This window comes from Myotis yumanensis, unplaced genomic scaffold (assembly GCF_028538775.1).
Source record: "Myotis yumanensis isolate MYYU_CA2020_CCGP unplaced genomic scaffold, mMyoYum1.0.hap1 SCAF_8, whole genome shotgun sequence".
Taxonomy (NCBI): domain Eukaryota; kingdom Metazoa; phylum Chordata; class Mammalia; order Chiroptera; family Vespertilionidae; genus Myotis; species Myotis yumanensis.
The window spans coordinates 41,967,764-41,994,880 of NW_027223759.1; the positions used below are offsets into that span (position 1 = coordinate 41,967,764).

Sequence of the window (27,117 nt, forward strand, 5' to 3'; positions counted from 1 at the left end):
CACTACTCTGCAGTATCAAGTTCTCATATAAACAGTAATTTATGTTGAGTTAATTTATCATCAACCCCATAGATTCTTCAGATATATTACAACAGACATATGTGAAAGTAAAAGAAATCTTGCAACATACTGCCTAACTGCAAATAAGAACAAAGAAGTTGCCTACAAATACTAAAAGCTCTGCTATTAAGAACCTAAAGCTGAAAATGGGGGTGAAAGTGCTATGCTTTTCTTGCTCCAAGATGCAAACTATGTTCCAACTCAGAAATTATTATTGAAAAGAAATTCTTGGGAAGTAACTGCCAAAACGTTTGATACTATCTTCACAGCTAGAACCTACTATTCAAAAAGAGAAGGCAAGACGGCTGACAGAAACCTATTCAATCATGTTATTTTAACAGCCTGGAATTGCAGTGCATCCAGACCAGGTGGCAAGAAATGCTAGATGAGGCAGGGAATGATTAGCTACCTATCTCACCTATGAGCAGTTGAGAGTATACAAATATCACTGATTTAAATGCGTCACCTACCTAGAGCAGCTCAAATAATTACATTTTAAGCATGCCATGGAACAAGAAATGGCTAGCTTGTTATTCGATAGAGTGTCCAAAGTGAAAATCCTAAGTTGTGTAGATCTACAAATCAACCATACAGATTTTTATCTAGAAAATGAGCTCTATAACTGCCTTTATAAGTAAGTCCATGAATCATGAACATTATTACCCACACATAGCAAAGTACAAAGCCTATTTCTTGGTTTGGGTAATATTAATTAAAGCCTTTTTATTGAGAATGCCTATTATATGAAAGACAAAGTCCAAAAATACAACTTCTTCCCCACTCCTCTTCCCAAGGTTAGGCAAGTCAATACCCACCCCTTGTTTCTGACCCTACATAACAGAGAGATTACGAACTTAAAATTATAATGATGACAATAGACCTTAAAAATCTGTAGTATTTAAAAAGAAAAATCTTTTTAAAACAATAATAAAACATTTTCATCTCATACGAGCTCTACTTCAGTAAACCTAAAGTGTTTTAGAACACAGACTAAGTCTTTTTTTAAAAAATATGTTTTATTGATTTTTTACAGAGAGGAAGGGAGAGGGATAGAGAGTTGGAAACATCGATGAGAGAGAAACATCGATCAGCTGCCTCTTGCACACTCCCCACTGGGGATATGCCCACAACCAAGGTACATGCCCTTGACCGGAATCAAACCTGGGACCCTTGAGTCCGCAGGCTGACGCTCTATCCACTGAGCCAAACCGGTTAGGGCCAGACTAAGTCTTTTTATTTTATTTTATTTTTATTAAATTTATTGGGGTGACATTGGTTAATATTATCTGCCCACCATTATGTGCCCACCACCCAAATCCAAATCATCTTCTGTCACCATATATTTGCCCCCTTTACCCTTTACTGTCCCCTACCCCCTTCCCTCTGGAAACCACCATAGTGTTGTCTAATTCAAGAGTGAATAAAATTTCAAAATTCATCCATCATATTTTCAATTTCTACCAGCAAAAGTATACACTGATATGAAATGCCTTTTTAAACCTGCCTTAGAGAAGGGCCAAGCTTAGAATAAATATAGACAGTGTAGCTAAAAGTTTCCGAAAAGAAGGCTAGTAGGAAATGGGGATTGAGAAAGAATGCTGTCAAATGCTATCAAGGTGCAAGTTATTGGTATTATTAGACAAAAAGTAAACTTTATGCTTATCATACATCAATAGTTTGTGTGGCTCTTGAAATAAACATCAGAATCGTCAGTTTGGCCTTACACATAATTCTCTCTACTCTCTGGCCTCATCATAACTCCACTCCATCCACTCTGTACTCCAGCCACACTGGCCTTCATCCTGTTCCTGAATGAGCCCCATTCCTTCCTGCCCTAGAGATTCATTTGGGCTGTCTGTCTCCTCTGCCCTGGAGCAATCTTCCCATCCTTCTGTGTCCTCACATCTCTGCTCAAACATCACTTCCTGGGGTTGGGCCAATTTCATGGACATGCAACCTGAGCAGATGCACAGGCCTACACTTAGAAAGGCTCCACCCTTGGTTTAATGTTGTGCTATCTCAATCCTGGAATACTTTTGAACAAGGGGCCTCTCGTTTTCATTTTGCACTGGGCCTACAGCCAGTCCCGTCTCCAGGGAAGCCTTCTTTGACCTCCCTGAATAGTTCAAACACTCTTTGCAAGCTTGAAGATCATGCACACTCCGTTGTACCACTTAACAGTCAACATTTTGACATAGAAGTCAGGATTATTTGATTGCTTATCTCTCCCTAGAACATAAAACACCATAAGTCCCCATGTCCAGTTTTTGTTACCACTTCATCCCTAGAACCTAGCACCTTATAGGCAATCAGTAGATTTTGGCTGAATGAATGTTTTCTATTCACTATCATTATTACTATCATTCTGTTACCATTTAGGCTAAGAATGCAGCAGAGAAGATTAGGAAACTACACAACATGCCCCAAAAAAGGAAACTTTACCCAAAAACTTTAATACCACAACCAATAACACAACTGTAAAAATATTAAACAGCTGCCTGAAATAGTTGGCAGAATTTAATTCTATAAACTTACCTATGCAATGACCCTTAACACTGGAAATTTGTTTACATATTTTATATCAAATATGTAATTTTCATGAGATATTACTGTTATAACCCTCCTAAAACTAATATAAGGCCCTCAACCATTAATAAGTAATCTCACTAATCCCCTTTCCACATTCTAAAACCAACTCAGGGATCACCAGCTTTAAATCTCATGTGCCCATCAATAAAATATATGCGCATGCAGGCCCAAATAGATTTAGAAATCATACGGTTGGTATTCCTGAGCTAATAAATCACATCCATTATAAAACATACACTAAAAATGAAAGTAGAGTTTTTAAAAATTGAAATCCAAGTTCCAATAGTTTAGTCCTGTACTTTAAAGGATTGCTTTGCACAATACAGGGTGTTTTTACCACACCCAACTTTGGATAACACTGTTCTAGTTAAATAACTACCTTTTAGAAATTTTAGAAGAGAACCCAGCCATTCATGTACCCTTGAACAAAGAAGTATCCTCCTCTATTTTAGTAAAATCCTTTATTGACCATAGAAAAAGCTTGGAAAGAACACACACAAATTAATGGGAAGAAGGGATATCTGCCTACCTTATCTACCTAACAACAGGACCCTTTTTGGGGGCAAGTGTGAGAGCACTTAAAATTTCCCCATACATTTCATAATTTCTCACATTCGTGACTTTGCTCAAATGATTCCCTTCTGTCCAGAATACTCCTTCAGCAGCACAAACTTAAATCCTATACCTTTCTCAAGACCAAGTTAAAATGCTACCTCCGTCAAGAAGGCTTTCGTTAACTTATCAAACCTAATTTCTCTTTTATCTATACTGTCCATAGCAGTTTGTACTTGTCTTAGATCATATATTACTTTCTACTCTATTCTATTATTGTGTCAATATCTTATCTCTCTTTCAAGACAGTAAGTTCCTAGAATGTGAAAAATTCCTATGGTCCTGAGATTATTTATTAAAGCCTTGGATTCTCAATTGCTCCAAACTGAATATGGCATTTATAATAATACATGCCAAAATTTGAAATTCAAATTAAGCAAGATTTAAATGTTTTGATCTAAGTATCATTTAAAGCTAATATCTTTTTTTTTTTTTATTTTTTTTTTTTTTTTTTTTTATTTTTATTTTTTAAATTAAATCTTTATTGTTCAGATTATTACATTTGTTCCTCTTTATTCCCCCCATAACTCCCCTCCTTCCAGCTCCCACCCCACCCTCCACCCTCACTCCCCACCCACTGTGTTCATCCATAGGTGCATGATTTTTGTCCAGTCACTTCCCGCATCTCCCACACCCCTTTTTCCCCCAAGAATAGTCAGTCTATTCCCTTTCTATGTCCCTGATTCTATTATAATCACCAGTTCATTCTGTACATCAGGTTATTTATTCACTTGATTCTTAGATTCATTTGTTGATAGATGCATGTTTGTTGTTCATAATTTGTATCTTTACCTTTTTCTTCTTCTTCCTCTTCTTAAAGGATACCTTTCAGCATTTCATATAATACTGGTTTGGCGGTGATGAACTCCTTTAGCTTTTCCTTATCTGTGAAGCTCTTTATCTGACCTTCAATTCTGAATGATAGCTTTGCTGGATAAAGTAATCTTGGTTGTAGGTTCTTGGTATTCAGCACTTTGAATATTTCTTGCCATTCCCTTCTGGCCTGCAAAGTTTCTGTTGAGAAATCAGCTGACAGTCGTATGGGTATTCCCTTGTAGGTAATTGAGCCTCTTTCTCTTGCTGCTTTTAAGATTTTCTCTTTGTCTTTTGCTCTTGGCATTTTAATGATGATGTGTCTTGGTGTGGTCCTCTTTGGATTCCTTTTGTTTGGGGTTCTCTGCGCTTCTTGGACCTGTAAGTCCATTTCTTTCACCAGGTGGGGGAAGTTTTCTGCCATTATTTCTTGAAATAGGTTTTCAATATCTTGCTGTCTCTCATCTTCTGGCACTCCAATGACTCTGATATTAGACCGCTTAAAGCTGTCCCAGAGGCTCCTTACACTATCTTCACACTTTCGGATTCTTTTTTCATTTTGCTTTTCCAATTGGGTGTTTTTTGTCGAATCTTTGGTTTGATTATTGTACTCCTCTGGTTTGCTATTGGGTATAATATTCTTTATTTCAGTCCGTGTATGCTTACTTTCTAATTTCTTTATCGTAGCATCGAGGGTCTCATTAGTTTTCGTGAGGTTCTGCACAAATTTATGGCAAGCCCTCAAAATTGCGATTCTTAGCTCCATATCCTCCATTTCTGTCATGTTTTTTTGTCTCCGCATCTTTTATGCTTTCTTGGTGCACCCCCTTGTGGTCTCTGTGCGCAGTCTTGTTCTAGCCAAGCCTTAATTGTTGTAGTTAACACTAGGGGGATTTGACCCTCAGGCCGACTGGCTATAGGAATCAGCTGTGCGGAAAACGTCTGCCTTCTGGGGAGGTGCTAATCCAGCCTTTGCCTGAGGCGATCGGCAAATGGCTGTGCGCAGGCTTTGGGTGGGGCGGGATCAACAGGGCGGGCGGAGGGAGCAGTTATGGCCACGCTCAGTCCCGTTCCCAGAGGCTCTGCTTCTCAGAACCCCGGCAGCCGCTGCAAACCTCGGAGAGAAAGCTGCCCTCAGGTTCCAACTGATGCCGGGTAATCCCGCTTCTCCCGTTTGAGTCTGGGTCCCTAGAGACTCGCCCGGATCTGGAGCCCAGAGTCTGAGACTCACTCCCGACAGAAAACGACAACCGCGCCCTCAGCCACCAGCCCGCTTTCGCGCACCTCGGTACCTTTGTATTTTCCACACTGCGCCGCCTCTGAGCCTCGATTTGCTGTTCTCTTTCCTTCTAGTTGTAGAGTCTCTCTTCAGCCAGCCTTCCTGTGGTTCTGGGTGATGTCCGTTCAGTCTTTTAGTTGTATTTTTGAAATGGTTGTTTGCGGCAGCGGTCTCCGGTGTTTACCTACGCCGCCATCTTGGTCGACCTCTAAAGCTAATATCTTTATTACAAGAGTTCCAAAGTAAAACTACCCACCTTTCAGAAATCTATTGTTTCACAATAAGAAACTACTATATGATTTTCATACCAAAGCAACAACTTAAGGTACTCTTAGTGACTTCATAACAAGGTTTCTCTCCAATTAACATTATTAAAAGTCTTTTATCCACCTAGTCCTTTACTTATTTTCCAATTTTGCCCAAGCAAAATGATTACATTTAGAATCTCTTTTACCAGGAGCAAAGGAGATGCCTCTTATGATTTCAATCTTCAATGGAATAGAGAGGGGTTTTTTAATCCAAATGAGTATTTTTAAATTTTTCAAAGAAACTTTCTCTATGCCTAAGAGTATTTATGTTGGAGAACAAAGTTTAAAAAACAAGAGAGAGAGGGGATCTATATGCTTGGATCTTTGAAAGTCATAAGATAAACTTAATAATGCAAAAATAAATTAGTGTTAAAAATGCATACATTGTAAAAGAAACACCCACAGCCCCCCCCAAAATATATATATGCTTCTCATTTAATTATCTTTAAGGTACCTACTATTTTTAAGTTTTATCAACCAATACAATAGAACCCAAAAAATCAATATTCTTCACTACTAATCCATTATAATTTTTAGAGAAATGACTACTGGCCAATAAATTTTAGGGATATATATATATATATATATCCCTAGATCTCTTAAAGGCTCTACCTTTTACCTGAGGTATTCTTTCAAGTATCAGGTTGGGTGACAAGTCATTGTGGTAGTAGATGATCTCTCTATTCCATTCAATTCAGGGTACATCAGTATGAAAGTGCTATGACCTAATAAACAAATCTAATTCCCAAGTCCATCTCTTGATGATCTAACCTAAGAGGACAAGAGAAAGGCCATGAAAAGCAGTGCCCTATATTGTTGTTGGTTTTTAAATTCTGCATTCTTAATGTACAACATGACTCCTCTGGCATATGAATGTAGGTAAAGACATAATTTGTAGAATAATAAGCACTAATATTACATGCTGCTTCAGTGCTGTCATGTTTCTAATCCATCAAATTGATTAATGTTATAATAACTCTACACAAACCTATCATTTGTGCACTAATGAAGTAAACTACAGTTTATCCTTAGGCAACTGGATCCCAAAAGCTCATAGATGTCATCTCTTTAGCTTCCAAAGATGATGTAGACAGTGCTATACAAAAGGAGTAAGAAACATGTATAGCCTACCTCCAAATTTGAATGGCTTTCTGCCAAAGGTATAAATACAAATACTACTAATATAACAAAATGCTCAAAGAGCATTTGACAGCTCTTAAACATGGACAAGTTACAGCAACACACAAAGAGAAAAGAAGAAAATAAATTTACTAATTTGACATAAATACTATTCTGATGATCTCAGTGATACCAACAGACATTAATTTCAAAACCTAACAAGTTTTAAATGGTTATGAAATGAAGGCCTCATTTAAAGTAGATTTTTAAAATGTTTAGACTTAAACTATGATAGCATGTGACTTTATTAAAACTAGATTTTTAAGAGCTACGTATTAAATTCAAAAGCAATTCAAACTGCAAACTATAGTACAATTCAAAGATAACACTATATCTCAGATATCACTGATAATGAAATGATTAAACAGTGATGCCCCTGAGCTACTGTTTCATAGGGGATGTTTAATGATATTACACAGGATATGTTAGGAGGAAGTGACTCTTCCCACAAAAAAAGTTTAAAACCCATCTCCCATCACCTCAATAGCCAGAGAGCAATGTTTATGTCAGAAAGTGGCTCATGTGAAAAAATGGAGAAGTGCAGTGTAAAATGTCATTTCCATAAACCTAAAAAAAAAAACTGGCAGGTAGCATTTTGTATCATTAGCTGTAAGTCTACTGTCTTAGTCCATTTGGGCTGCTTATAAACCAAAGAAATATATCTCTCACAGTTCTGGAGGCTGGACGTCCAAGAGCAGCATGGTCAGGTTCTGGTGAAGGTCCTCTTCTAGGTCATTCACTACTGACTTCTTGCTATGTTCTCACATGGCAGCAGGACAAGGGAGCTCTCTGGGGCCTCTTTTATAAGGGCACTAATCCCAATCATAAGGACTCTGTCTTCATGACCTTATAACCTCCCAAAGGCCCCACCTTCTAATACCATTACCTTGGGGAAAAAGATTTCATACATAAATTTGGGGGAAACACAAAAATTTAGATCATAGCAGTTACTTAAAGAATATATTGGACGCCGAAGCCGGTTTGGCTCAGTGGATAGAGCGTCGGCCTGCGGACTGAAAGGTCCCAGGTTCGATTCCGGTCAAGGGCATGTACCTGGGTTGCGGGCACGTCCCCAGTGGGAGGTGTGCAGGAGGCAGCTGATCGATGTTTCTCTCTCATCGATGTTTCTGACTCTCTATCTCTCTCCCTTCCTCTCTGTAAAAAATCAATAAAATATATTAAAAAAAAAAAAAAAAAAAAGAATATATTGGAAACAAATGCAGAAAGAATGATTACAGACTATGTTAGATTGAAATAAGGGCCCTGAAGCCAATGGTAAATACAACTTATCCCATAGATCCCTCATCAATATCCTCAACCACCCATTCATTTGTAACAAGTGATAAACAAAAAATTAAAATGATCCAAAGTGAGGACACATGAATGAATAATAAAGAATTAATTCTATATTAATAATATAGAATTAAGGCAAATGGATTCTAATAACCTGCCATTCATGAAGCAGAAAATAGAAAGCAAAACAGATTGAAAATTCAGGAAAACTAGTAGAGAGCAGAATTTCTTCCCCACAACCCAACATTAGAGCCCAAATGAAACAAGACAATAATGAGAATCTATCTTCTTCTCGTCAAACACTACCCAGACTTCTACCTAGGCAGATGATGATGATGATGGTGACAGCAGTTAAAATTTTCTAAGACTCATAAAGCTTATATCCAGAATATACAAAGAACTTTTATAACTCAAAATTCGTGCAGAGGTAGGGGGGTTCCTCAGCCCAGCCTGCACCCTCTCCAATCTGGGACCCCTCGGGGGATGTCGGACATCGGACATCCCTCTCACAATCCAGGACTGCTGGCTCCCAACTGCTCGCCTGCCTGCCTGCCTGATTGCCCCTAACCACTTCTGCCTGCCTGCCAGCCTGATCACTCCCTAACTGCTCCCCTGCCGGCCTGATTGCCCCCAACTTCCCTCCCCTGCAGGCCTAGTCTCCACCGTTATGGCATCACGACCCCCCCCCCCCAACTGTTGGATCATCTCTGCCTTTGGTTCTTTCCAGCAGAGAATCCAGACATTGTGAGGTAGACACAAGCCATCCCTCCTGTGGCCTGTCTGAATTACTGGCACACGGGATCCATGAAGGTAATAAAATAGATGTATAGTAGCCATAATTTGTGGTCTGGTTTATATACTACAACAAAAACTGAACAGTTATCTACATCATAAAAGGCCTGTGGTCATAACACCGTTATGGCATCATGACCACATCTGGTCACCAGGAGGTGAATGGAGCACCTCTCGCGGGCCGCGACTCATGGCTCGTGGGGTAAGACGGGGCTGGCATGGCAGAGGTGGGGCCCACAGCTCACGTGGTGGAGGCGGGGCCTGCGGCTCATGCAGGGTGGGTCTGGGGTCCCGCTGGCACAGCAGGTCTGAGTCTCATGTGATTTCTCATGCTGGGCCTCTAGTATTTTAATAATTACTACTAGTCACAGATTTAGCATGAAAGACAAAATTAAATGCTTATTCATATAAAGCTTCAGAATTCCCTCTGATCATCTAAATCAGTTATCAAACTGATTCCTAACCATGTTACTTTTATAAACTCCACTATACTGCTTTAGGCACCGATTCTGACATTTCCATCCACCTACCAATCAGTTCCATTTTATAAACCCATTACTTTGAAACTTTACCTTTCTGAAATTTCCCTCTCCAACTTCCTTACCATATAACAACTCCCTGGCTCCTAGTCCTCAGAATTTGGAATCCAGTGGCCACAATGGCTTACCACAATCATAAACTCTGGTCTGATGGCAGTTGCTACATTATGCAGGAAATTAGAAAAAAAGAGAACCCAAGAGAAAAATGACTTAAACTCAAATCTTACCCTAATCTTTTTATAAAATACTAGAGGCCCGGTGCACAAAAATTTGTGCATTGGGGGGCGGGGGGGCCCTCAGCCCGGCCTGTGCCCTCTCGCAGTCTGGGAACCCTCGGGGGATGACCACTTGCTGGCTTGGGCCTGCTCCCCGGGGGATTGGGCCTAAGATGGCAATCAGACATCCCTCTGGCAGCCCGGCAGCCCTCCAGGGATGTCCACTTGCCAGCGGGGAGCAGACCTAAGCTGCAGTCGGACATCCTTAGCGCTGCTGAGGAAGCAGGAGAGGCTCCCACCACCACCGCTGTACTGGCAGCCATCAGCCTGGCTTGTGGCTGAGCAGAGCTCCCCCCTGTGAGAGCACACTGACCACCAGAGGGCAGCTCCTGCATGAGCGTCTGCCCCCTGGTGGTCAGTGTGTGTCATAGTGACCAGTCATTCCCAGTCTTTCTGCTGTTAGGGTCAGTTTGCATATTACCCTTTTACTATATAGGATAGAGGCCTGGTGCACAGGTGGGAGCTGGCTGGTTTGCCCTGAAGGGTGTCCCGGATCAGGGTGGGGTTCCCGCTTGGGTGCCTGGCTAGCCTGGGTGAGGGGCTGATGGCTGTATGCAGCTGGTCACACCCCCTTCAGCGTGGGGGTCCCCACTGGGTTGCCTGGCCAGCCTGGGTGAGGGGCTGATGGCTGTTTTTAGGCTGGCCACACCCCCTTTAGGGTGGGGGGTCCCCACTGGGGTGCCTGGCCAGCCTGGATGAGGGGATGATGGCTGTTTGCAGCTGGTCACACACCCTTCAGGGTGGGGGTCCCCACTGGGGTGCCTGGCCAGTCTGGGTGAGGGGCTGAGGGCAGTTTTCAGGCTGGCGGGCGACTGAAACTCCCAGCCTCTCCTTTTTTTCTTTTTCTTTTTATTCTGGGATTTATTTACCTTCTATAGCTATCACTGGAGCTGAGAGCCGGCTCCAGCTCTGAGGCCGTGGCTGGCTGAAAGCAGGTATCTGGGGTTTGTTTAGCTTCTATAATTGAAACATTGTTGCTTTTGGAGCTGTTGCTTCAGGAGCTCAGAGCCGGGACATGGCAGGCGGGGAACCTTGGCTTCCTCCATCACTGGAGCAAGCAAGCCTCATGTCGCTTCAGCTGCATGGCTGCCGGCCGCCATCTTGGTTGGCAGTTAATTTGCATATCACCCTGATTAGCCAATGGGAAGCGTAGCGGAGGTACGGTTAATTACCCTATTTGTCTATTATTAGACAAGGTTAGTAAAGTCATTTACCTATGAAACAAAGATAATACAAAATAGTAAATAATAAATATATTTTATATTTGTCTATAAACTACATTCCATGATTTCTAAAATATATCTCCCTTTCTAAATATTTATTTTAATATTAATATTAAAATTATTTTATCTTCGCCAAACCACCACCAAATGTTATACTACGAGAAAATTGGTACAAGTATACGGCAAGAAGAAGTCTGTTTTAGGAAAAAATACATCAAGAACAATTCACAATCTCAACTAAAGAACAAATATCAATTACCATGCAGATAACTTTAAATAACTAGTTCTCATCCACTAACCTAACCAGAATGCTAAATTGATGAATAGTAAAAATAACAATGCCAATGTCTAATGAAAAAAATATAGTAACTTTTATTTTTATATTATTTCTCATGATGTATCTTTTAATATATAAGAAAATTAGGAACATTGCTTATCATTCATGATGCCAAAATATTTTCCTACAACATAAAGATTAATCAAAAGAAAAGGAGGTGGATAAAAGGCCAGATCACTAACGTATCATTTGTCAATATTATCTTACAGAAATAAATGCTGGAGTAATGATGGCCTCTTCATGGCTAACAAATGATACAATTTTTTTGTATGAAGTTCGTCAGTGCTCTAGTTTGACCATGTAATGAAATATGACCTGAAGGGAAAAATATCTAAGGATATTGTATTCAATGATATATACAACTATATACAAAAGTCTTTTTTTTTTTATCCAAAGGCAGGTTAAGTCATAAAGAAGCTTCTATGACATAAGAATTCTTAGAGATAAAAATATATAATCAGCACAAAAACATAGCTAAGTGTATAAGCACAATGAAATGCTTTTTATGGTTTCTATTTTGCTAACACAAGTTACAGTTAATGGGAATTGTCATGGTAAAATAATTGTTTTTATGAAATGAACCTTCTTTATTACTAACCAATCAAATTTAATTTTTATTACTGATGTAGAAAAGTCCAAAACCATGATTCATTTATAGAGAGTACAAAAATAAGAAAAGTGTTCAAGAATAGAGGATCATTTACAAAGCAATAAAAAATTAAAACATGCATTTCTCTTACTGGCAAGGCAAATACTTCTACACAAATGTCTGTAGATGAATTTGCTGGATAGTGTAACATTTCTGAACAAAAAATGAGAAGCCTGAAATTAATATCTCATCCTCCATTTGGTATTTCAGTCCATCTGATAACTGCTTATCAAGAAATTTTTAAAATGTTTGAAAAATGTTAAGAAGTTTGATGATGTTTTCTTTCAATTTTCACTTAAATATGGAAGGCTTGACCTAACAATAACTCAAATGTCTTCATAGAAATAAGAGTGACTAATTTTATGGGGCACCCATCACCAAAACCTTTAAGTTAAAAACAAAAAGTCATTTAATTTCAGAGTATAAAATGTTAGTAAAAACTAAAAATTAAAACTCGCATTATGTTTAACTACAGACTATTTCAAGATCAAAATAAGCCTTTCAAGTGATCTTAACACGTCAAAGTTTTCCAAAAGGCAACAAAACACTTCCTCTAAGAATTTGGCTTCCAACCTATTCATGAATACAAGTATGATAAACTAAAATAGCCACACTGCTGTCAATAAATTGTACTTTGCCTCTAAGCCTCTAATCTGAAGTATAACCATTTTTTGTCTTGGTTTTACTTCTCCATCTGCCCCTTCTAAATCTACTTCACATGTGCCAAAGTGCTAACACTATAATATGAGACTACTCATATAGCTAATATGAATCAAAGATTCTCTGAAATGTAACAGCCAGTTCAATAACTTCTCAATAATTCCTCAGTGCCTTCCTCCATATTGGAGGATCCTCCAAATACTGGTTATAACTAACAAAATATCTTTATTTTCAAGAACAAAAGAATTAAATGCATTGAGTTTGGGGTTGTTGTTTTTTTCAATTATCTGTTGCAATTATCAGCCTCAGATATTTGGACATGCAGATTTAAAAGCCTTGATTATCATTTTCCTCATTTTCAATAAACCTTCTGAACAATAGCATCACTTCTATTTTAAAAAGGACTTTTAAGCTATGTTTTCCATTTCTTTGCACCTCTAGAACCCTTCTGAATGCTTTTCAAGTTCAGATTTCCCAGTACTCATGTGGAAATGGATGAAATAGAAGCACTTTATTACTGATATAAAAACAAAAATTTTTAAACATGCCTGTTTTGATTATACTTACTTTCAATATTTTTACATATGGATTCCATGGAACCTGTAAAACTACTTTCCCAGATCATACCATAAACTAATCCTACTGCTAAAATGAAGTTATTAATACATTTAAATAATTAAGTACCCACATGCCCACAATGAGATAAATGAAATATTCCAAGTCTTCTTTTCTCATTCTTTATATAGTTTTGAGCTTCTAAATAAAGAACAGACATATTGTCGTGATTTCAAAAGATGAATAATTACAGTATGACAAAATTAACCAATATGCTTAAAATATAGCAAGACACTGGGAAGTAATAAGATCATTCAGAAAAGATGGTATATGAGTTAATAAAAATAAAGGCACTTTGGACATTTTCTGCTGTCTAAAATGGTTACGGGATAACATCCTCAAAGGCTCTTAGGTAATAAAATAACAGAAGCTACCATGTATTGAACATTCATCATGTACCACCATATACTGTGTTAAATATATATTATAAAATACATTATCCCCCTTTTAAAATAAGGAAACTGTCGCAAAGAAGGGTCTGCCCACGATCATTAAAGAAGAGGCAGAGATGAACTTAGAACTCGGTTCTCTGTCTTCCTTCAATGGCCTGTTCCTAACCTTGATGCTTCCTTACCTAAGGGAGCTTCAATTTCTTCATCTATAAAATAACAACACCTATCTAACGGGATCAAATCACTAACATTAGCAATTATGTATATAAGTCATCTAGCACAGTGGCTCTAAAAGGGATGCTTACTTTTCATATAGTAATCAGATAATTATCAGCTAAGTTTTTAAAGCTAAAACTTTTGGGCACTAATAAATCTGCCTCTACTGAAAAAGACTCAGGATATATGTATATCTATGACCTATACCAAAAATTCTATTTTATAGTAAAGACTAGAGGCCCAATGCACAAAATTCGTGCAAGAGTAGGCCTTCCTTTCCTCGGCTGCTGGCACCGGCTTCCCTCTGGCACCCATGACACAGGCATCCCTTGCAGTCCTGGCTTCATCTGGTCTAATTAGCATATTATGCTTTTATTATTTTAGATAAATATGGTTGGAGTTTATCAAATGTATAATCTTGAAACAAGTATCTTAGAATCACTTGTTATAGGAGTAACTTTAATAATTGTAATAACTGTAGATGTTTTATATTATTGAAATAAATTTTGTATTCTATTTATAAATAACTTTTAAAATCTTGACCAAACATATCTTCACATAGGAAGTTAGAGGCAAAACCCAGTAGAAGAGAAAAACTGATAAGTAAACAGCTAAAAAGACTATTAATGAACAATTATTGAGTGCTTACAATATGCCAGACACAACACTAAGCATTTTATATCTCTTATCATCATTTTAAAATAACATAATTTATATTCGCTATTTTACAAATAAGAAATTTGAGGCTTAAGAAGGCAAGAATTTGCCCAAGGTCACACATTTAGTAAGTAGCTAAATAAGAACCCAGATCTGATTCTTACTCCAAAATTCAGACAGTGCAAAAGCAAGATGAAGGAAGTTATCAACATTACATAGATGTCTCCTGCTTGCGCTTATCACCTCTCTCTCCTTTTCTAAGTACCTGGTGGCACTGTGGAGCCCTAAAGTCAGGAGCCACTCTTGGCACAGGAATGTGCAAGTAAGTCAGGCCTGTCCATCATAGTACACCATCCTTTTGGCAATAGTGACTGCTCCAAATGTGGTCACACAACTCACATAGGGCTACTTAATCCTCCCCTTGGATATATTCATACTCAACTGACAGTGAAAAATTTCTAAAAAACAAAAACAGAAACTCAAGTAATGTACTGTAATACCTTGTCATTAAAAGAAAAAAATGCAAGTCAAAATTTTAAATACACAGGCTGTTATAAAAGATGTGAAATCCATTCAATATCAAGGACTGTTTTTATCTTTCTTCTGAAGTTCTAAATCCTCTCTAATAAAAGAGAAACATGGTAATTAGCCATACATCCGCTACCCTTCCCATTGACTAATCAGGGCGATATGCATATTAACTGCCAGCCAAGATGGCGGCCGGCAGCCATGCACTGAAGCGAACAGGGAGGCTTGCTTGCTCCAGTGACGGAGGACTCCAACGTTCCCCGCATTACTTGCCGGCCTCTCAGCTGCAACTCTAAGCAACGATGTTGCAAATATAGAAGCTAAACAAAACCCCAGAAACCTGCTTTATTCAGCCGGGCTTCAGCCAGCCGGACCGCAACATTGTATCAAATACAGAAGGTAAACAAAGGCCAGAAACCTGCTTTCAGCAGCCGAGGCCTCAGAGCTAAAGCTGGCCCAGAATAAAAAAAAGAAAAAAAGAAAAAAAGGAGCGGTTGGGTGCTTCAGTCACCCGCCAGCCTGAAAACGGCCCTCAGCCCCTCAGCCAGACTGGCCAGGCACCCCAGTGGGGACCCCCACCCTGATCCAGGACACTCTTCAGGGCAAACCAGCCGGCCCCCACCCCTGCACCAGGCCTCTATTCTATATAGTAAAAGGGTAATATGCCTCCCAGCACCGGGATCAGCGGAGCCGTGAGGCCTCCCAGCACCGGGATCAGCGTGACAGGGGGCAGCGCCCAAACCCCCTGATCGCCCTGCGGCTCTGTGTGTGACAGGGGGCGGGGCCACAACCTCCCTATCCGCCCTGCTCTGTTCGTAACAGGGGAAGGCACCCCAACCCCCTGATCAGCCCTGCTCTGTGCCTGATAGGGGAGAGCTCCCCAACCCCCTGATTGGCCCTGCTCTGTGGGTGATAGAGGGCGGTGCCTCAAACCACCCCCCCGCCCCCCCGCACGGGCCCTGCTCTGTGTGTGATGGGGTAGAGCCATAACCTCACCATCAGCCCTGCCCTGAGTGTGACAGTGGTGGCGCCCCAACCCCCTGATCAGCCCTGCTCTGTGTGTGACAGGGTGCGACGCCCCAACACCCTCCCCCCCCCCCCCATGGGCCCTGCTCTGTGTGTGACGGGGTAGAGCCATAACCTCCCCATCGGCCCTGCCCTGAGTGTGACAGTGGCGGCGCCCCAACCCCCTGATCAGCCCTGCTCTGTGTGTGACAGGGGGCGGTGCCCCAACTCCCCTATCGGCCCTACTCTGTGAGTGACAGGGGGGAGCTCCTCAACCCCCTGATGGGCCCTGCTCTGTGCGTGACAGGGGGGAGCTCCCCAACCCTCTGATGGGCCCTGCTCTGTGCGTGACAGGGGAGAGCTCCTCAACCCCCTGATCGGTCCTGCTCTGTGTGTGACAGGGTACGGAGCCCCAACCCCCCTGATGGGCTCTGCTCTGTGCATGACAGGGGGCAGCGTCCCAACACCCTGATCCGCCCTGCTCTGTGTGTGACGGGGCGGTGCCCCAACTCCCCTATCAGCCCTACTCTGTGAGTGACAGGGGGGAGCTACTCAACCCCCTGATTGGCCCCGCTCTGTGCGTGACAGGGGGGAGCTCCTCAACCCCCTGATCGGCCCTGCTCTGTGCATGACAGGGGGGAGCTCCTCAACCCCTTGACTGGCCCTGCTCTGTGTGTGACAGGGTATGGAGCCCCAACCCCCCGATGGGCCCTGCTCTGTGCATGAAAGGGGGCAACGCCCCAACCTCCTGATCGGCCCTGCTCTGTGCATGACAGGGGGTGGCGCCGCAACTTCCTTATCAATCCTGCCTTGAGTGTAACAGGGGGTGGTGCCCCACCCCCCCAATAGCTGTACCCTGAGCGTGACTAGGGGTGGCATCGCAACCTCCTGATCCGCCCTGCTCTGTGCATGACAGGGGGCAGCGCCCCAACTCCCCAATCGGCCCTGCTCTGAGCCCGACCAGGGGCTGCACCTAGGAATTGGGCCTGCCCTCTGCCACCCAGGAGCAGGCCTAAGCCAGCAGGTCATTATCTTCTGAGGGGTCCCAGACTGCGAGAGGGCACAGGATGGGCTGAGGGACCCCCTCTCCCTCCCCCAAGTGCACAAATTTTTGTGCACCGGGCCTCTAGTTTACCATATAATAATCTAGCGACCCAAACTACTAGTTCAAAATTCATACTTTACCATTCCTTTCCATGTTACTGAATTAAAAGAACAATTCAAATTCCTTTTCCATTTTAAGAAATTTATCCAAAGCAACTACTCCTTAGATACAAACATATCTATGCAAACACTACTTATATAGAGAAAAATCACATATAGCTGTGATGGCTTTAGGATGCATCAACTTGGTTAGACTAAACTTACATTTGCCAGAATTCCCTTTCTACTATATTTCTGATTAGGGTGATCTACAAGGAATCGTCTCTCGCAGACTTTAGGAAAACAGAAGAGGTAAGAGTCATCCTATAGCATGTGAAACAACTCCTGGTTATTCAGACTCACTGCTGTGAAGGGATTTTGCTGACATAACTAAAGTCCCTTGATTAGCTGACTTTAATGAAAAGGAAGATTAACCTGGGTGGACCTATTAATCAGTTGGAGACCCTTCAACAGAGGCTCTAAGTCCTCCCAGAGATCAGACACTGCGAGCAGCACCTGCTACATGTGCTCTTTCCCTCCTGGATCTCCCACTCCTGTCTGTCTGTCTGCCTTGTGGACTTAGTACTTGGTTGGTCAACCCACACAACAGCATAAGCCAATTGTGTGTGTGTGTGTGTTTGTGTGTGCGCGCGCACGCAGAGACACAGAGATATAGAGATATAGAGCTCCTACTGCTTCTGCTTCTCTGTTGAACTAATACACACCCTACATACCCATCAGAATAAGGCTAGATAACTAAATTACGATTTTTATTACAATGAAATACTATATGACCACTTTTAAATGATGATGTATAATTCCATTCATAGACATGACATATGACAAAACAGATTACAAAGAAGTATGCATATTTTACTTTTATGTCATTTTTCAATATTAGGGAAAGAGAAAGAAATAGCTTTGCTTACCAAAATTTTAATGATGAGGATGGGGTTTTAAAGTCTTAATCTGGGTGTTACAATTTTAGGTGATCCTTACTTCATTCTTTTTATATTTATTTTGGGGGAGGAAGTTGTTTTCATTTTCTACAATGGCCATGTATCATAATTTTTCAGAAAAGAAATAAACCTTTCTCATTTGAGAGGGGGAAATGTCAGGCAGACTTACAGGTTAAAATGTGCCAAAAGCCTTAAGAGACAAACAGGAGTTATCCAAGCAAAGCGGACATTTCAGGCAGAGGGCAACATGTGCCAAAGGTGGACAAGGTTTAGAAAGGAGAATGTTCAGGAAAGGAGTGACAAGAGAGGAGGCTAGACAGGCTTGGACTAACTTATGGAGAGTCTGACATGCTCCCTCCACCTACTGACAATGGGTAACGAATGAAGGTATTAAAACAAGAGGATCACATTTGCATTTTAGCAACATAAAAATAAAACAACACAAACAAAACCCCACTGAGGCTTGCAGTGTGGTGACTGTATTGGAAGGAGACTAGACTGGATGCAGGAAAACCAATTCAGAGACTACAACAGTAATCCAAGCAAGAAAAGCAGTGGAGATGGAGAGAATAAGCCAGAGCCACAGGAGTAAGAACTGAAAGAACTTAGTGGGGGACACACTGGTAGTGGAGACAAAAGTGGTTCACTTAACCTGGGGGATTCAGAGAAGGCTTCCAAAAAGATGTCCTTGTGAATAAGGCTCCCCAGATATCACAGACAGCCTTACAGGCAAGAGGTCTTTAAATGTTTCCAAAAGAAATATCAAACATTGTGGTGGCTCACAGCCACCGAAAGGAAGAATAATGAGCAAAGTGTTAAATACATTAAAAATGAAAGCTCTCGACTACAAAAACAGATTCACAATGATTTATTAAGTTAAAATAGGACTATGTATGTATATCTCTCAAATCTCCTGAGGTTGAGCTCTTCCAACAAAATCATATTACTGCCAAAAATAGAAGATTCTGAATAGCTGTTGGATTTGAGTCACACTTAGATGTCACTTCAAGTCAAACGCAGGGTTTCATATAAATTATTATTTCATCTACCCTTTTTTTTACTGCTTGCCAAAGTAAAATCTTTAAAATTAGAATTGCTTAAATTACAAAAGTAGCCGGAACCGGTCTGGCTCAGTGGATAGAGTGTCGGCCTGTGGACTGAGGGGTCCCAGGTTCGATTCCGGTCAAGGGCATATACCTGGGTTGCGGACACATCCCCAGTAGGGGATGTGCAGGAGGCAGCTGATCGATGTTTCTCTCTCATCGATGTTTCTAACTCTCTATCTCTCCCTTCCTCTCTGTGAAAAATCAATAAAATATATTTTTTAAAAAATTACAAAAGTAAAATATTCTCATTAGAACAATTTAAACAATTCAGAAATGTAGTTCCTCCACCTTCCACCAATGCCCTACTCTGATTACCCTTGAAATTACTCCTTAAAATTAGTTGAATATTTTTCTGTGGGGTTTTTTTGTTTGTTTGTTTACATATACATGTTTACACAGCATTTATTTATTTAACAATAATTAATGGGTTGATACAATATATATTTATTCTATAACTTGTTTTTTTACTTAAGATAATCATAACTCAAGCCAATATATTCAACAAGTGTAGTTCTTAATTTTTAGTCTCTGTAATTGTGGGCAGACGTTAGGACATTTCTGGTTTTTTGCTCTTACAAATATCATTTTATATTTCTTTTATTTTTCTGTGTATTTCTTTAAGTACTGGTCCTTACATTTCTATCAGATTAAATCCCCTGAAGAAGAATTTCTGGGTGCGATGTCAGTCCATCAAATCAAAGGTGTTTCTAAAAAGCACATGTAGCCCTGGCCTGGTGGCTCAGTTGGCTGGAGTCCCCCCAACACAAAAACAGCTGCAGGGGCCACCCCCAGTGGGATGCATATGGGAGCAACCCATCCATGTTTCTCTCTCTTTCTCTCTCAAATTCAATAACAGAGAACAAATCCTCAGATGAGGATTTAAATATATATATATATATATATAACTGTAGTCGGTGTTGCTCTGTGGTCGGCCACACACAGGAGGGTTAGATTCCAGTAGATTCCAGGTCAAGGGCATGTAGATTGCAGTCAGGGCAAGGGTAAGGCCAGAAGGCACCTGAATGATGCACATCAATGTTTCTCTCTCTCTCTCTCTCTCTCTCTCTCTCGCCCTCCCTCCTTCTCTCTCTAAAAAAATCAGAGCAAAAATATATGCTCGGGTGAGGGTTTTTTTTTAATTTTTTAAGTACATGTAGATTTAAAGATGCTTCAGTGAATCCTAGAGACCTAGCGTGTGGCTCTGTTGCGTCTCTTGGAGATAAAACGAACCCTTCGGTGGCCCCTCAATGACAAAAGGACACTCGGACGACTTCCGAGTGGCCATCACCTTACCCTTCAGGTCTCACCACCGAGGCCGCTCCCGCTCCCACGGAGCCTCGGGCCGCCGGGCCCCGGTGGCCACGCCCCCACCCCAACCCCAACCCGCCGCCGCCGCCACGCTCGCCCGCCCGCCCCTCCGGCCGACAGGGGGCCGGACCAGCACCGCCCCGGGGAGCGGCCGCGCTCCCGCCACGGCGAGGTGACCTTGGCCCCGCGCCGCCCCTCAGTTTTCCCATCCGCGGTAGAAGGCTGGTCGCCGCGCCGCCTCCTTCCTCAGGCCTGGGCTCCGCATCTCAGACCGCCAGCCCGGGGGGCAACTGCAGCCCTAAACCGCACGCTGCTCCCCGCCGCTGGCCCGCGCCGGCCCCCGCCTCCCCCGCGGCCCCGGGCCACGCGCGCTACCTGCGATCTGCGAGACGAAGGCTTCCGCCACGAGAGACATGTCGGCGGGGCGACCCTGCGCCCGCGGCTCCTGCGCCCGCGGCCCTCCGCGCCCTCCTCCGCGCCCTCGGCGGCTCCCGGCAGCTCACAGGCCTGGCCCGGGCGGCGGCGCGGACTCGCCAAGCCCCCCACCACGGCGATCGCGCCGGCGTGGACCCCAAGGTTACCGCCAGCCCGGCCGGGAACTTCCGGCGCAGCTGACAGCGGCGCGCGCGCGCTTCCGCCGCCCCGCCCCGCCCCCGGCCGCCCAGCGCTCCCGGCGGGTGGAGGGCGGAGGAGTGGGGGTGCCTGGCTGGCTCCCGGACCCGAGACGCCAACCCAGGGCGCGGGCAGGGGGACCCTGGCCCTTTTTCGTGTCCTTTGTAAGCGAGAGTCTTGTGAACAGCTCACATTTTCAAGGGCACTCGAGATCCCGGGCACTTATTAAAATTCTATGCAGCGCTCTGTTTCATTTCATCCTCTCAACAACCCAGTGAAATGCCACTGTTATCGCCATTTTACTGATAAGAAGACAAGCTTAGAGGGTTTAACGTTTGCTAGGGGAGTCTGCTTAGGCCCAGATTCACATCCATGTTAATTTCCTCTCCTCTATGCTGCTAGGTTGATTAGCCCATGGACAGACATTAGTGTTTAATTATTCCTTTATTCAAACATGCTTGCCAAAGGGGAGACTTGAGCAGCGCCTAAGCCGAGAGACTGCCCTTCAGTGGCTTAGAACACCAGGTTTCCTTGGGTGTTCTAAACAGCTCTATACATCGCAAATGAGAATAAGAATACTCTAGTTTCTCACACTTCTCCACTTTTGGGGGTGAGAAGGGCAGGAAGAGAAGACACTAAAATCCCATAAGTAATTAACTTGATAACTTCCTAAATTATACATACATAATTAAAGAAAAAAAACAGAATATGTTACAAATTAAAAAGTGGAACAGACTTAAGAGATCATCTTGTGGGCCAGAGCCCTCTCTCGCTGATGAGAAACGGGTTCAGAGGCGAAGTGGCTGATTTTAAATCACACAGTCAGTCAAAAAGTCAGGTAGCTTCCTAAGGTTTTGCAAAGGAAACCTGGTGTTCTAAGAATTGCTGCCGGTCACACAGGATAGTTAGGAAGTTAAGTCTCCTCCTTTCTGTTCGCTTCCATAACTCTAAACCTCTATTACAGTTTATTGATCATATTTCTGCCTAGCTCACTAATGTATTCGTTTCATAACTGATGGCCACAAACTAAGTGGCTTAAAACAACAGACATGTCTTCTGGGGGCTACAAGTCCAAAGTCAAGATGTCCGCAGGGCCATGCTTTTTCTCATGGCTCATGCCTTCCCTGCCTCTTGGTAACTTCTAGGGGTTGCCAGAAATTGTTGGCCTTCCTTGGTTTAGGCATATCACTCGAATCTCTGTCTCCATCATTACGTTATTTTCCCTATCTGTCTGTGTCCAAATTTCCTTTTCTCATAAGAGTACCAGTCATTGAACGAGGGCCCACCATAATACAGTATGACCTCACCTTTAACTTAGTTTCATATGCAAAGACTCTGTTTCCAAATAAGGTCATATTCATAGGTAACAGAGGTTAGAAGCTTGAACATATCTTTTTTATTTTATTTTGTGGTTGTGGGTGGATTCTACCCACTACACTAGATACATTTTTTAATGTCTTGTCAATATTTGCATCACCCTCTGCAACTATAAAACTGGTTGAGTTAAATTTAAATTTACCCCAAAACTTACATGAACAAAAGCAGTGTTTTAAAAAGCAGAGTTTGTTCAATGGCTGAGATTCAGAGTTGACAAGAGGCTGAGAAAATTGGCTCTTCTTGTTCATGCTGAGAGCGGTAATACTGATAGTAAAGAGTGTGCTATGCCCAGTTTCCTCCTCATCATCCCATGGGTGGTATTGACCAAGAGAAATGAACTGTTCCAGGTATTTGGGTGTCAATTGAAAGAAAACTTTCAGTTCCTGTCTGTTCTCTGCACAGTGGGGAATTATATATAACCTGTACAAGTGAAGAAGATCATCAGCTATTCAAGTTCTATTACCAGGTTTGGTTGGTTACCATTAAAAAGCTGAAGATAAAGTATTTTGACTACTTTTTGACACATGCAGGGTTTCTTAGATTTTTTTATATCATAGAATTGAGCCAGAGCTCTTAGAGAGTACTTAGAATTGAACTGGGGAAAACAAAATCCATGTCCAAGGGGCAAAAGTGAGCCCCAAAATGGAAGAGAGGGGCAAGAGCCAGGGACTGGGCATTCAGGCAAAAGAAACAGAGCAAGCTGAGAGGCAAAGGAGAATACATCCTTGAAATGTCAGTACTCATCTATGGCTTGATGCATGGCACATTAATGAACTGGATTGGCTGAAAGTGACTGGGTTGGGACTGACATCAACTCTCTTCTAGCAAGGTTTTGAGAAAGGAACAGGGATCTGCTGGGGGCACTGTCTTTGCTCAACCTTTCTTCATTGTAGCCAGGGAAACAGAAGCATCAGCGCCATATGGATTCACTTTTTCTCCCTGACTGATGGTTCCTTTGCTTCCCACACAGGCTAATTTAGGCTGGAAAGAATCTGTAATGTGGGAGGTCTTTATTACTAAAAATTAAATCCAATAAAATGCAGATGTCCTGATGGTACCCACAAACAAGCTGTCTTTGTAATAAACAGCCAACTGGAGAAAATATATTTATGCATCTGCATTAGAACAACTGGCAGCTTTAAAACTGAAGATCTGTTCAAGATCACCACAATTAAGGAAAATACAAGAAAACAAGCCACTGGAATTTCTAAGAATGAGGTTATAAAACAAAAGTGTTAGGGAATCCATATGTTTCTAAAAGGATAATCACACAATTATTTAAAATGAAATACTAATGCATAACACTAAGAGCCTTATTGTTTGCCCTAATAAAATCACTTATCTTGCAAAACTGTACCATCAGAATATTTTTATGTCTGTAATCTAGATTTCATATTACTATATTAAATAGAAAATATACAGCTATCATGATGAATATAGACTTTATAAAGATTAATATACTGAGGCATTTTATCTGCATTTCATTTTTCTCTGACAAAATGTTAATATTTTAAATGTAAATACTTTCTTTTTTTTAAATGCCTGCAAGAGAAAAATTTTGGGCTAAGATTCTTTCAAAATTAACTATTCATAAAACCATGATATAATAAATTCTAAACTGTAATATTTTTATGACACTTTCTCTCCCTCTGCCCCTCCTCCCTACTTCTATAAATAAATAAATAAATAAATAAATAAATAAATAAATAGTGACTGTTATGAGAAGTGCTCTGGCCTGACTAATATATCCAGGCCTTATATAATATTGGTCTCATTAACTTTTAATTGTACTGCTGAGAACCTATCTTAAATTAGCTTCATGTTCCATAGCAGAGAGTCATTCTGACAGTAATAATGACAGAACATGTGCAGACAGAACAATATCCAAAAGTTATTATTTGATTGTATGTCCTTATTTAAGACTGTGTACAGATGGGCAAGACACATATCATTGGGCAACTTCTACTGCTTAATACGGAATGATGTGTTAAACAAGGAGAAACTGGCAAATTTTGTAGACTGGTTGCAGACACTCTTGCTTTTGATAATGGTTTGGCATTGGTTTTACACTATTCCTGAGCTCTCATTTTTTACCCTTAAACAAAGCCAAAGAATTGGTAATGGTGATTAAGGAGCCTGAAGCAAGAGTGTCTACAACATGTGTCACACAAACAACTGGGAAAAGGATGGGCCTAAGCTGAAATTTGGAAGGACTCTTGAGCACTTGGAGCCATTTTGAGGAAAGGGTCCCATGATGAGGAAATAGGCCACCTCTGATGTAAAGTCACATCGAGAAGCTTATGCCAAATGACATGGCCACCATGTTTTCCTTTACCTTCTGTCCAAATTAGAATCTATATCAGAGCATGAGATTTTTTCACTCAGTCAATCATCAGATAATTATTGAACCCCAAATTGTAATGCTGAGCCCTCAACTAGATCATGGAGATATTATGGTGAACAAAATTCAGTGTCCACTCTGAATTACAATCCATCTCAGAAGATGGATCCAATCGAGAAGGTGGACAAGCAAACAAGCCATTTCAACACAGGATAATAAGGACTATGAGTGTCCAAACCTATTTAAAGTCATAGACAATCTTACCTAAGAAATGTTTCAAGTTGCTGTGTTGCCATAGTTACCACAACCCTTCAGTGTAAGCGAAATGCCTTTGCCAGGATACCAAATGCCTTTCTTAAATTTAGATGTATGAAAAAATAACTCCTTGGGCTGGTGTACACCTTTAGTAACCCAACAGGTCATCAAATATGTTAGCATTAAAAGGGGTAATGAACAACCTCACAATCTCTCAGAGGTGCAGCATGCTTCTGTCCATGAGAATTATTATTTTTTTTACTTTCCAGATACTATATAACTCTTTTTTAAAAATATATTTTATTGATTTTTTACAGAGAGGAAGGGAGAGGGATACAGAGTTAGAAACATCGATGAGAGAGAAACATCAATCAGCTGCCTCCTGCACACCCCCTACTGGGGATATGCCTGCAACCAAGGTACATGCCCTTGACTGGAATTGAACCTGGGACCCTTCAATCCTCAGGCCGACGCTCTATCCACTGAACCAAACCGGCTAGGCAGTGGTCAGCAAACTGCGGCTCGCGAGCCACATGCGGCTCTTTGGCCCCTTGAGTGTGGCTCTCCCACAAAATACCGACTTCTGCACATGGGCCACGAAGTTTCAATCGCATTGTACGTGCGCGCCCGCACGTGGTATTTTGTGGAAGAGCCACACTCAAGGGGCCAAAGAGCTGCATGTGGCTCGAGAGCCGCAGTTTGCCGACCACTGGCTAGGGCAAGAATCTCAATATCTTAAAATGAGATGAAGACAGAGTGAACAAAGATGTTACCTAAGAGAATAAATTTCAAATAATAATAATAAAATTTCCTGGCTATCTAATAACAGTTTAAAGATCATATAAGTTGCTTATATTTTTTTCTTATGATGACCTAAAAGTGTATCTCTCACCTTTTTTTAATGCCCATTTTCATGTTGAAGTATACGTTTATTACAGCAAGTCATAAGGCTTTTAGGAAAAGAATGCATACTAGAAAACACTTTAAGCTCACCAGCCCTGCCAGATCATGTTGTAGCAAGAAAACATATTAAGGAAAGTGGAAGTTGGATTAAAAGGCACTATAACAGGATTAAAATTAAAGTTAATATCATGACTTTCCCTGTATTTTTAAAATTTAAGTTCTTGAGTTTTAAAGCATACACTCCTGATAGCCGAAGGTTTGTCCTATTTTATTTGTTTTTAAATTTTGTGTTGATTATTAGACTTATAGAAAAGTGGCAAAAAATGTAGAGTTCCCATATACTCTTCACTCAGTTTTATCTAATGCTAATCACTAATAGTAAAATATAATTTGTATTTTGTGTAAATACTTCATTGTATTTGCAAATGTAATGCATTTGTATTTATAAAATGTATGCATATTTATAAATGTAAAAATAAAATTACTGAAACCAAGAAATTAACATTGATGTAGTACAATTAACTAATCTCTAGACCTTCTACTCATTTCTCCAGTTTTCCCACTCACTTCCTTTTTCCTGTCCAGGCTTCCACATTGCATTTTTGAAATTAATAAGTACATTGTGGGAGGTACGTTGATACTATACAAAATCTTCTTTCTAATCCTATTTTTGTCCACTAATTTTAATATCCATTGATGGCTCTTGCCTGTGGCAATTATTAATTTGGTGTTTACCTAACGGTGATTTTCTATTTTTATCATTACTCCTACATTTATTAATTAGAATCCTACTGCAAGGAAAAGCTATGCCTTCTCCCTTTTATTTATTTATTCAATTACTTATTTGTATCACTATGAATTTTATTCTATTGCTTATAATCCAAAACTATTATTGTTAATTTTATTACTCAAATGTCCCCAGATTTGGCTATTGGTACATTTTCCAAGTTGGTTCCTGTATCTTTTCAAATGCCCTTATAATTATCTGAGCACCTCCTTATTTTCTAGCACTAGAAGATGTTCCAGGATCATTTTGTATTTTCCCTGTTCCAGCCATGGAATCAACCGTTTTCCAAGGAACCCTGGTTTCTT

General features: G+C 41.1%; 1 protein-coding gene across 1 annotated transcript in view; it reads right to left on the reverse strand.

Moving 5' to 3' along the window:
• MTX2 (metaxin 2) overlaps nucleotides 1-21,138 on the reverse strand; it is a 65,037-nt gene extending 43,899 nt beyond the window's left edge. Inside the window, exon 1 of the mRNA XM_070422701.1 lies at nucleotides 20,913-21,138. Coding sequence (XP_070278802.1) covers nucleotides 20,913-20,952 — 40 coding nt within the window. The 5' untranslated portion in view covers nucleotides 20,953-21,138. The remainder of the gene's footprint in view (nucleotides 1-20,912) is intronic.
• Nucleotides 21,139-27,117: the final 5,979 nt, after the last annotated feature.